We start from the raw sequence: 12,206 nt of genomic DNA on the forward strand, positions 1-12,206 counted from the left end.
GGGATCAAAATTCAGACACTTGGCAACTGACTTGTATTTACGACGGTCGCAGTGTCCTGGGATCACATGCTCCCCTTTTGTGATCTTCTGACAAGCAAAGTCAACGGGGGGAGCCAGATTCACTTAAGAACTGTGAGACTAACAACTGCAGTGATTCACTTAACAAATGGGGCAGGAAAAGTTGTAAAATGGGGCAAAACTGATATCTCATTGAGCAACATAAATTTTGGGCTCAATTGTGGCTGTAAGTCGAGAACTATCTGCATGCGTTTATAATATATATCTTTATATTACACGACTGCATAAGATTATTTATATATCTTATATTATCTATATTTCCACCTGGAGTTTGTCCTGTCTTGAAAACGATTGCAGCCTTCCTCCTTCTTCTCTTCTGCAGGTTTCGATCTCGGCTCTCTTCAGATATCGAACGAGAAAGTCAGGGACGTGGTCCTTCCCAAATGGGCCAAATCCCCAGAAGATTTTATCCACAAACACCGGCAAGCACTTGTATGTGAAACAAATGCTGGCTGCACACTGGGGTTGCTGGGAAGGTCGTATTTGCAAAGTGCCTCTAAAAGTCGGGGCAAATCTAGAATTGTGGTGCTCTCTGAGCTGGGTGGTTTTCTTGCAGACATTTCATGACCCAAGTAGGGAACATCATCAATGCTCCTGAGCTACAGAAATTCTCTTCTACCTAGATACTACTAAAGCTCTCATGTCTGTTTGTAGCCTTCAGCTGGGCAAAACAGTGCATCATAGGCCAATAATTTTTGAATCGGTCTGTCTCAAGTAGGCTAACTTACAGAATGCATCTAAAATCTGGGATTCTTGAGCCCCATAGGTTTGAAATTTGGCAGAGGTATGGCTGTTTCCTATTGCCATGTTGCTGCGCTGTTGTGTTGCTAGGGTCACATAATTGTCATTCCCAACATTCTGGCCAACTTCCTAAAAGAAAAGTTATTGGGGAAGCCTGCAGGAAGTTAAAAGCCAATGTTGATTGTTTTAGATAGGGAAGCATTTCTGAAATGATGACCCAACAGGATAAGAGTTGTCTAGTTATCGCTAAATTTCAAAGTTTTAAATACACGTCCAGATGTCCTCGTTTGGGAATGGTCTTCACACACCCCATGGTGAATTGAATTGGGTTGCTTTCCTGTGGGAAGAACATACGGCAATTTGTCCGTTTGGCGTCCCATCTCTGTGTTGCTTCCTCCGCAGGAATCCGAGTATGTCTCAGCCCATTTGCATGAATGGATCGACTTGATCTTTGGATATAAGCAGAGGGGGCCAGCAGCTGTGGAGGCTCTGAATGTCTTCTATTATTGCACTTACGAAGGTAGGAAGACAAACCAGGGATTTTAAGGGAGGGATGCTCTGTTCTCCGGGACTCAGCAAGCGTTCTATACAAATTAGCAATCCTCTTGATTTTTTTTGCAAAAAACACTGCGATAATTGGGTGGGGGGCTACCAGAACCCAAGATGGAACAACGCGCCCCCAATGACTTGCCCTGGCCAATTCTCAGCAGCCGACTCATCATGAGACTACTCACCACAGCTAAGTCTCCACGGAACAACTCTCTTTGGGACAATTCAACACAGGATAACGTACTCTTATCCACCACTGTTTCGTTGACCTTACTGTATTTTTCCATGTATAAGACGCTGTTTTTTCCTGCAAACACCCTGTTCAAAAATCAGGTACGTCTTATACAAGTGCAGCGTCTTATACACGGAAAAATAATGGTAACCTCTGCAGACCAGGGCATGCCTGTGTGGATTCTTTACTTGCCACTGCCATGCTGCCTGGCGCAGAAGGATATCACTGGCCCAAGGTGCCGCCTGGATGGGGAGAAAGCCAGCCCGAGATGCTGCCTGCTGCTGGAGGATCTTGATGCCCCAAGGATGCCACCAGTCCCACTGAAGCCGCCTTCTATGACCTATTTTTCACCAGCGCAGCTCAGGCTGAAGGTGCAAGAGGCTCCAGGAAGCTGCCTCAGTACAGTGATTGATGGCTGAGGGGGTGGGCAGGACTAAGCCCACAGAGCACCATCTGATTGGAGGAAGTCGCCTCCCTTGTGTGATGGTACCGAGAAGTACCAGTAATTGGGGAGGCGTCTTATACAAGGGTGCGTCTTATAGACGGAAAAATACGGTATTTCAATTTTTGTCATTCACAAAAATGACAAAATATTGTCACATTTTGACAAAAATTAATGTCGAAGAAACAGTGGCCGATAACAGTACAGCTAACCCGTGTTGAATTGTCCCATGACAAATTTTCCCATGGCACATTGGCTGTGGTGAATTGTCCCGCAGTGAGTCAGCTGGGACAAGTTGACCAGGGGGAGTCCGTCGTAGCGACTCAGCCGCAGTGAGTCAGAGCGGCGAATTGTCCAGGAGCAGAGGATCAGGGTAGATACAACAATCCTTTGATTATTGTTCAGCTCTGCATCCAAAAAGACATCAAAACAACTCGTTCCACTTCTCTGTACTGTACTGTACACTGTGCAGCCAGCCGTTTTGGTCTTACACCTGCTGTTTTCACTTAGGGGCAGTTGACTTGGACGCGATTGCAGACGAAACACAACGCAAGGCTTTGGAAGGCATCATCAGTAACTTTGGGCAGACCCCCTGCCAGCTGCTGAAGGTACCGGCGGTCAATAATAATTGCAGCTGTTGTGTTTCTGCAGTGGGTAAAAAGACAGTCCTTCTAGGGATTAGGACCTAGCCAGAATCAGCAGTAAAAAAGTACAGGTTGATTAAAAACCCTTTGTTTAATGACTGTTTGAAATTACAACGGCACTGAAAACAATGAGTTTTGACTGGTTTTAACACTTAATGACCATCGCAGCATCCTTGTAAGTCAAGGAGTGAGTGAGCTGTAGTGAAGAAAATCTTGAAGATGGAGAAAGGTTGGAGACCTTCTAAAATATTGAAGAGCAGTCATTTTAAAAGTTTAAGCTGTTGTTTTACAGGTAGTTCTCAGCTTACAACCACAAGGGAGGCCAAAATTGTTGGCCTGTTTCTAAGTGAGACAGTTGTTAAGTAGGTTTTGTTTAGTGACCACTTAAAATTACAGCGGTGCTAACAATAGTGGATTATGACCATTTTTCACACTTACGACCATTGCAGTGTCCCCGAGGTCATGTGATCAAAATTCAGACACTTGACAACTGACATATTCACGATGGTTGCAGTGTCCCAGGATCACGTGATTTCCTTTTGTGACCTTCTGACAAAGTCAAAGAGGGAAACCAGATTCATTTAACAACTGTGTGATTATCATAACAACTACAGTGATTCCCTTAACGACTGTGGCAAGAAAGGTTGTAAAATGGGGCAGAACTCTCTTAGCAACTGTCTCAGCAAGAGAAATTTTGGGTTGAATTGTGGTCGCAAGTCGAGGACTGCCTATAGCTTCAGGGAAAATGAAAACTCTTGTAAAATTGATACTGTTTTTCTTCTCCGCAGGAACCCCACCCGGCCCGTTTCTCGGCTGAAAATGCCGCCAGGAGACTTTCTCGGCTGGACACTTATTCGCCGAATATTTTTGAGAATCTGGATCAGCTCAAATCATTCTTCGTTGAAGTAAGTCTTCCCCATATTGAGATGAAAAGAAGAGTTGTTTTGGTTGCTTCCAATGCAGTAAGTCCTCAACTTACAACCATTCGTTTAGTGATCCTTTAAAGTTACAACGGGGCTGAGAAAAGTGGTTCTCACTACCCCCAAGAATTCAGGTGCTTGGCAACCAGTATGTACAGGTAGTCCTCAACTTACGAAAGTTCACTTAGTGATCATTCAGAGTTACAATGGCACTAAAAAAAAGTGACTTTTGACTGTTTTTCACACCACCGTTGCAGCATCCCCATGGTCACGTGATCAAAATTCTGATGCTTGGGGACTGACTCACACTTATGACCATTGCAGTGTCCCAGGGTTACATGATTCCCCTTTTGCGACCTTCTGACGAGCAAAGTCAATGGGAAAGGTAGATTCACTTAACAACCGTGTTCCTAACTTAACAACTGCCGTGATTCACTTAACAATGGTGGGAAGAAAGACAGTTCAAAATTCACTAAGCAAATGTCTCAATTAGCAACAAAAATTGGGCTCAATTGTGGTCGTAAGTTGAGGACTACTTGTACTTAACAACAGCCACAGCGTCACCTGATCGCTGTTTGCAACCTTCTCAGCCAGTCTGTCTGGGGGGAAGCTGGATCCACTTAACAACCACATGCAGGGGCTGAAGGAACCAAACAAGGTATTTGGGTGAGAAACAAAACCTTTTCAAGGAAAATAAAACCCAACATTTTTGAGACTGACCTCTAAAAATTTACCAAATCCTAAAAACACGGTGGCTTGTCTTCTCTTCTTTGTTTAGGGCATCAGCGACCGGATCCCGCTTGTCCAGGTGGTCGTGCCCAAGAATCAGTCTCATTCTTTCATCACTCAGGGATCTCCTGACATGATGGTAAGGGGGGAAAAAGGGATCCTTGATCCCTTCCGGCCTTTTTTTAGAAAGTTGACATAGTGGACCATTGACGTAGGAGAACTGTAGATCCCAAAAGAAGTCACGCTAGGTGTCTGCCGTCACCCGCTTGGTTGATTGGGAGAAGATCTAGAACAGATACAAGAAAGGTCCTCCTCATCTAGCGCAGAGTTCACCTGTGGAACTCATTGCCACAAGAGGGGATGAGGATGCTGGGCAGGATCATCTAGCGGCTCCAGAAGAGGATGAATAAATTGGTGGAAGAGAAGTCTACTGAGGACTGTGAGTCTTGAAGACACCATGTTACCTCCAAATTGGGAGCTACTTGCCTCCCAATCTGAGTTGCAGGACAATAACAAGGGAAGGACATGTCCATCTCCTGCTTGGGAACTCCAGTTGGCCACCACAAGGAGCAAAATGCTGGACTAAGAGATCCTTGGCCTGATCCATCAAGTTTTTTCTTGGAAGGAAGTGTAGAACAGTCCTAAAGAAATAGTTGTTCATCCAGAGCTAATTAATTTTTGGAACTCACTGTAATGGACATGGTGGTTACCACTAACTTGGATGGCCTTCAAAGGGATTGGATAAATTCCTAGAGGTCTGTTGGGGTCTACCCATCTTGAAGACCCCATGCCACCTCTGTGTATCAGTTATGGAGAAACAATCATACAAGATGGTAGCTCTCATCTTGCTTGAGACCATCCCAGACCCATCTAGATGGCCACCAAGAGAAACAAAATGTTGGACCTTGGGTTGACCCAGTAGGTCCCTTCTAATATTCCCACACCCCAGCCCATTGCTTCTTCTCCCTCATACTTAGTTGATGTTCCTCACTTTCTGTTCAGATCACGGTCAGTGCCAACGGGCTGCTGGGAACTCACAGCTGGTTGCCATACGATAAAAACATCTCCAATTACTTCAGCTTCACCAAAGACTCCACCGTCTCCAATCCAAAGTGAGTCCTAGCTTCTTCTCCCACCACAAGGACCTTCTGAGAAGTTCCTTCAGCTTCCTTCATATCTTCCAACCTTCTTCTTGCTTTGTCCTGCCAGGACGCAACGCTACCTTTACGGCCCTTTTGCTCCGGGGGCAGAGTTGTCCTCTAAGACATTGGTGGTCACTCATGACAGCAAGCTCCTCTTCAGTGGAGGTCACTGGGACAACAGCTTGCGGGTCACCTCCTTGAGTAAAGGAAAGGTGATTGGACACATCAATCGCCACATAGGTAGGAATCTCTCTCTTTTTTTGGAAAATTTCATCCATCTAACGTAGGTGGGGATGGATGAGTGAGGAATGTTAGCAGGTCCAGTTTAAATGAGTTTCATCATCCCGACCTGTTATAGGTAGTCCCTGAGTTATGACTGTAATGGAGCATTTCATTACGGTCGCAAATTGTGACAGTTCTTAAGCGAGGGGAACACGTGGGTGCCTCACTTAACAATCTCAATCTCTGCTGTCCCTGATGTGGTCGTTTACCAGAGCACAGGACACCTCAGTGATGGGCACAGACAGGGCTACCTAGGGCTTGTGGGAACCTGGCAGGGGAGTGGGTGAGGTACGCGAGGGGTGGGTGCTGCATTTCCCTGCGATCAGTCGTATGAATGACTGCACTGAACATAGCTTCAGCCCTGGGCATGAGTGACTAGCCTTTGGGAGACCCATACTCACCCAGCCGGGTTTCATCCCTAAGGCGAGATTAGAACTCACCATCTCCTGTTGATTGACCCAAAGTCACCCACCTGGCTGTTGTGCCTAAGACAGGATTAGAAATCATTTAAGGCAGGACTAGAACTCACTGCCTCCCGTTGATGAGCCCAAAGTCACCCAATCGGCTTTCGTGCCTAATGTGAGACTAGAACTCGCCTTCTTCTGGTGCTTGGCCCAAAGTTCCCCAGCCAATATTCATGTCTAAGGCGGAACTAGAACTCACGGTCTCCTGGTGATTGACCCAAAGTCACCCAGCTGACCTTCACGGCTAAGGTGGGACTGGAAATCTCCAGACTGTTGGTCTTGCATTTCTCCTGGGCTTTGCATGAGGTCCTCTTCCCCTTCCCAACAGATGTGGTCACCTGCCTGGCCTTAGATCTGTGTGGAATCTACCTCATTTCTGGATCGCGAGACACCACCTGTCTAGTGTGGCAGGTTCTCCAACAGGTAAGAGAACTCCTCGGTTTTGCTTAGGGAGATTCCCTTCCATTGTGGCTGAGATTGATCCCAGGCTTCCGGTGTTCGCCTTCTCCACTTTCCACTCCCAGCATTCCCTGTGGCCTGTCCGGGAAGAGTGAGACACTTTCTCAGAATATGGTTCTGGCCCAGGCTCAAATTTCTCTTATCTGCCTGTGGTCTCGATTGCAGCTTTTCCTCCTGTTCCTCAAGGTCCTTCCTGCTACGTCTGCCAAGTTTGAAGCGTGCCTAGGCTATTTCGCCCATTATTGCTTCTCAGCTTGCCAGCGAGCGTGGGAGGAGAGGTGGGGAAGAACGGAATGCTAGTTACAGATATCAAAGAGCAATCCGTGAGAACCAAGGACGCTTCAGCAGGTGGTTGCCAAGTCTGGGAGACCAGTTCTCAAAACAATATTATCCTGTTTAATTGGACAATGTGACATGCACTGATGGAGGGAGGGTAGAATCCGTATCTTTAATAGGGTGATTTAAGCGGGGATTAGCCAGAGCTGGTTTTGCTTTCAAACGTACCGCAATGATGTACTCAATAAAATTTTACATAAAGAGGCCAGATCTTCTCTAGAGTGCTTGGTTGGTTGGGTCAGAACCTTGACAACATCTATTAGGGATGGTGCAGACTAGACTAGATGACCTCTTAAGCGCCTTCCAGCTCCATGATTCTGCCTTTTTCCCTTACCCAATCAGGGTGGACTGTCTTGCGGCTTAGCCTCCAAGCCAGTTCAGGTCCTCTACGGACATGAAGATGAAGTCACGTGTGTTGGCATCAGCACTGAGTTGGACATGGCGGTATCGGGGTCCAAGGTAAAGATTTTCTTTCTTCGTTTCACATCTGGTTGGGAGCCCTGATCGAAGGGTTGCTTGGCAGGTGACCCAGGAAGTCAAAAATCAAATCATCTCCCTGACTCAGGTGTTTGACATATGTCAAAGGGAAAGTGGTTCCTTTCATGGCATTATTATTGCAGTTTTCTTTAGCAAGATTGATTGAGACAAAAGTTTTCTTTAGCCAGTTTGAAAGTTTTCTTTAGCGAGATTGAGATGAACATTTTTTAACTTTAACTGGGGTTTTAATTTTTTTCTCAGGGAATGATGTAATCTTTTTAAATTGTTTTTAGCTTTTGTATTGATTTTCTTTTAAATATCCTGTAAACCGCCCTGAGTCCTTCGGAAAAGGGCGGTATATAAATCTAAATAAATAAATCTAAATAATAAATAATTTTCTTTAGCGAGATTTATTGAAACTAAAGTTTTCTTTAGTGAGATTTATTGAGACTAAAATTTTCTTTAGCGAGATTGAAAGTTTTCTTTAGCAAGATTTATTGAAAGTTTTCTTTAGCAAGATTTGTTGAGACAAAAGTTTTCTTTAGTGAGATTTATTGAAACAAAAGGGATGACACTACAGAAATTCTAGCAATTAAACTGTTTCTTAAAACGAGTATATCATACATCCATCAGAATAGACATGTTCTAACAGCCATTGTTCAGAATGGCATAGGGTCTCCAGTTTGAGTAGGGGGTTGGACTAGAAGACCTCCAAAGCCCCTTCCAACTCTTATTCTATGTTCTTTCGAGCATCTTGCACAAGATCATCTTTTCATTAATCTTGGAGAAGGGGAGCAAAACTATTTACACAATAGTCTTCTGCCTCTTTGCAGGTAGTCCTTGATTTACATCCAGTCATTTCACAACTACTCAAAGTTATGACAGACCTACGCAGAAGTTACCTACAACCCGGATACAACCCCGTTTTCAGTAAAACCACATTCATAGCAAACCGTGAATTCACATTTATTACTGCCATTGTGATTTGCACTTATAACCACAGGGATTTGCTTAACGATTGCCGCAAACAATATTGTAAAATCGGGGTGGTCGTGTGACTGACCCTTTTTATGACGGGTCTAGAATTCTGAACCAATATCTAAAATTCTTCTCTTTTTTTTTCATTCTTGCCACGCTCCTCTCCCTAATCACCCTGTGGGCACTCTCACTGGGCAAAACCCTAATTTCAAACAAGTTTTCTTCCTTCCTGCCTCCCATCAGGATGGCACTATCCTCGTGCACACCATCCAGCGTGGGCAGTTCATGATGTCCTTGAAGCCACCCTGGGAGAGTTCTCTGCCGGTCACCATCTCCAACCTGGTTGTAGGTCACGAGGGGCAGATCGTGGTCCAGACAGCTGTAGGGGGAAGAACGTCTCTCAAGGTACAACCTGGAGGAAGGGAGGAGGGAGGGAGGGAGGGAGGAGGCAGGGATCAATGGAGGAGAATATTGGTAGCTCAGGGTTGAACGGTGAGGTCCTCGGTGCTCTCTGAGCTGGGTGGTTCCCTTGCAGATGTTTTTGTTAGCAAACTAGGTAGCATCATCAGGGCTAGAAGGGAGGGGGCTTGGGAAAGAGGAGGAGGAGGAGGAGGAGGAGGAAAGAACTGTGGGGTCTTTGGTGCTCTCTGAACTGGATGGTTTCCTTGCAGACGTCTCATGACCCAACTAGATAACATCATCAGTGCTAGAAGGGAGGGGGGCTTGAGGAAGAGGAGGAGGAGGAGAGGAAGAGGACTGTGGGGTCCTTGGTGCTTCCTGAGCTGGGTGGTTTCCTTGCAGACGTCTCATGACCCAGCTAGGTAACATCATCAGGGCTAGAAGGGAATGGAGTTTGGGAGGAGGAGATGATGATGATGATTATCATCATCATCCCCCTCCTGGGTGCTGAGTTGGTTTTCTTCTAGACCTTTCATGACCCAACTAGGTAACGTCATCTGAGTGAGTGGGGACTGTGGAGATGAGGGGAGGGGGAAGCCAGTGGGGTGCTAGGTGCTCTCTGAGCTTGATGGAGTGGACTTGGCGGAAAGGAGGGGGAGGGGGAGGAAAAGACGGGTTATAACTCATTTTTTTTCAGCGCCACTGTAATTTGAAACAGCTACTAAAGGATTATTTGCAAAGTGAGGACTACCTCTACGTTGTACGGGCCTGCTCAGCTAACCCCCACCTTCTCCTCCTTCCTCCTCACTACAGGACAGGTTTGCCCTCCACCTGTACTCCATCAACGGCAAGCATCTCTCTTCCGTCCCTCTGGATGAGCAGGTTACCTCAATGTGTGTGACGGAGGACTTTGTCGTGCTGGGCACCCTTCAGTGTTCGTTGCAGATCAAGGACCTTCAGAGGTAACCTCCTCCTCCTCCCTCAGTTTCCCTTTTTTACACACGGCTACCGTGTTGTCTCGGTGGGACTAGCGGTATCTATGCTTAGATGCTGCCAGGCGCGAACAAACAGACCCACAGGGGTGGAGTTCAAACTAGCTACTTTACTGTTGAACGCCTATTTACAGGAATCCGCCCAGACTAGCCTGGGAAAGACCAGAGAAGAGCCAAAGACATTCAAGGGAGGGTCAGACTTTAGCAGTGGTAGCTTTTTTTCCCCCCTTTGATAGTTTCTCAGTTTGAGCAGAGTTCCCTAACCTTTCCAGCTTGGCGGCCCAGAAGGTAAGGGAACAGAAGGCAGATGGGTGCACGTGTGGCTCCGTGCGTGCATGCGCAAATGGGCTGCTGGCGCCCACGTGACATTGGTGGCAGTACTAGCATCCCCGCACATGCGCAAATGGGGCCGCTAGTGCCCGTGCGGCAGTGCTAGCCACGAGTGGGGTGGGACTCGCCAGCTATTCCCAGGGCCCAGTGGCCAACAAACCACAGCCCATACCGGGCCGCAGACCATACATTGGGGACCCCTGAATTAGAGTATTGCTTTCTGCTTAATTGTTTGTCTTGTGTTAATCCACGCTTATCTGGGTTTCTCTTTCGGTGGCCTCCTTGGTGCTCACTGAGCTTGCTTGTTTTCTTGCAGCCATTTCAGTTTGGTCACATCTGCGTTAAACCACCAAGCTCAGAGAGCACCAAGGAACCCACAATCCAGCCAAATTCTTTGTTTGCTCACACCCAACACACAGAATCTTGCCAGACTAAACTTTTGCTATTCTCACCCTAAGCGGGAGATTCTACGGAGTGGCTATTCTTCTTTTCATGATCCGGTTCTGATGTGTGCGGCCTCTTGTCTCACACCCATCCTTGTACTCAGTCATACCTGTGAAACTTCCATCACACCAGCTCCCCAGTCGTGGGCACAACCCGTCACAAAAACAGCCTAACCACCCTCTTTCTGAAACTGTTCTTCTCTTTGGAGACCTTATTCCTGATTTGATCTGACCAAGATTTCCTTGTTTCAGCCACACAGGTGGTCCTTGACTGACAACCATTCATTTAGTGGCTGTCCTAAGTTACAACAGCACTTAAAAGAATCTTATGACTGTTTTTCACACCACACTTGTCACATTCCCTGTGGCCGCATGATCAAATTTCAGAATGCTTGGAAACTGACATGTACTGATGACGGTTGCCGTGTCCTGGGGTCACGTGATCCCCTTTTGTGACCGTGAGAAGCCGGATTCACTTAACAACGGTGTTACTAACTGAACAGCTGCAGGGATTCACTTAACAACTATGGCAAGAACAGTCGTAAAATGGGGCAAAACTCTCTTAGCAACGTAGCGATGGACATTTTGGGTTCCACTTTGGTTGTAAGTCAAGGACCCTCTGTCAGGGAGAGGCCAGAGGAGATGGCCAGGGTAATAATTGTAATTTTCATAAGCAAAAATGTGGCAGGCTGGGAAATCTGTCCCACGATTCCCTTGGTGGTTCCACTCCATTTTCTCTCCTGCCAGCCTGCAGCCCGCCATTCCTTCGTTGATCATGAAGGTCCCCATCCACAGCGTCTCCGTGACGAAAGAGAAGAGCCACATCTTGGTGGGTCTGGAAGACGGGAAGCTGATCGTGGTCGGTGCAGGACAGCCTTCAGAGGTGAGGATCAGCCCCTCTGCCCCCCCCAGCCTAATTCCCCTAGAGACAAGAATTGGGGGCCGTAAGAGCACAAACCTGGGGGAGATGTGAGTCACCCCATCTCATTTAAAGTACTCATCCACGTGGGTGCTCCATCACTAGAGGTGCCCAACAAGAACTGGACAGCCATCTGTCCAGGATTGCATAAGGTGTCCTGCCTGAGCAGGGGGTTGGACTAGAAGACCTCCAAGGCCCCTCCCAACTCTGTTATTCTGAGGAAAAAAAGGAGGAGGAGGAGGAGGGTTTCCTGCCTGAGCAGGGGTTGGACTAGAAGACCTCCGAGGTCCCTTCCAACATTATTCTGAGGAGGAGGAGGAAGGTTTCCTGCTTGAACGGGGGTTGGACTAGAAGACCTCCAAGGTCCCTCCCAAACCTATGACTCTTATGTTCTGTGGCAACCATAGTCTTCCCAATTCCACCTCCTAGACCGGCCTCCCACTTGGGGAACCTTCTAGACAGCAACTCTTTCATCTCCAGCTGTTCGTCATGCCAGCTGGACATGACAGAGACCGCTGTCCACACAACCTTAGAAGTCCACAACGGTCAAAATTATCCTGGTTCTCTCTGACCCTGTCTTGGTCGAGCAGACCCTGAGAAGCTCTGAGGATCTGGACCCTCCTTTGCCCACCTCTCTTCTCATTCTCCAG

At 47.0% G+C, this 12,206-nt stretch overlaps 1 protein-coding gene across 1 annotated transcript in view; it reads left to right on the plus strand.

Annotated features, from left to right (window-relative positions):
* The window catches only part of NBEAL2 (neurobeachin like 2), a 125,858-nt gene that overhangs the window by 109,656 nt on the left and 3,996 nt on the right, over positions 1 to 12,206 (plus strand). The window contains exons 42-53 of the mRNA XM_081344247.1: positions 401 to 510; positions 1,222 to 1,339; positions 2,553 to 2,650; positions 3,475 to 3,591; positions 4,385 to 4,474; positions 5,338 to 5,447; positions 5,545 to 5,717; positions 6,552 to 6,646; positions 7,361 to 7,477; positions 8,717 to 8,878; positions 9,686 to 9,834; positions 11,385 to 11,520. Of these exons, the coding sequence (XP_081200373.1) occupies positions 401 to 510; positions 1,222 to 1,339; positions 2,553 to 2,650; positions 3,475 to 3,591; positions 4,385 to 4,474; positions 5,338 to 5,447; positions 5,545 to 5,717; positions 6,552 to 6,646; positions 7,361 to 7,477; positions 8,717 to 8,878; positions 9,686 to 9,834; positions 11,385 to 11,520 (1,475 nt within the window). The remainder of the gene's footprint in view (positions 1 to 400; positions 511 to 1,221; positions 1,340 to 2,552; positions 2,651 to 3,474; positions 3,592 to 4,384; positions 4,475 to 5,337; positions 5,448 to 5,544; positions 5,718 to 6,551; positions 6,647 to 7,360; positions 7,478 to 8,716; positions 8,879 to 9,685; positions 9,835 to 11,384; positions 11,521 to 12,206) is intronic.

The sequence above is a fragment of the Vipera berus genome (assembly GCF_964194415.1).
Source record: "Vipera berus genome assembly, chromosome: Z".
NCBI lineage: Eukaryota > Metazoa > Chordata > Lepidosauria > Squamata > Viperidae > Vipera > Vipera berus.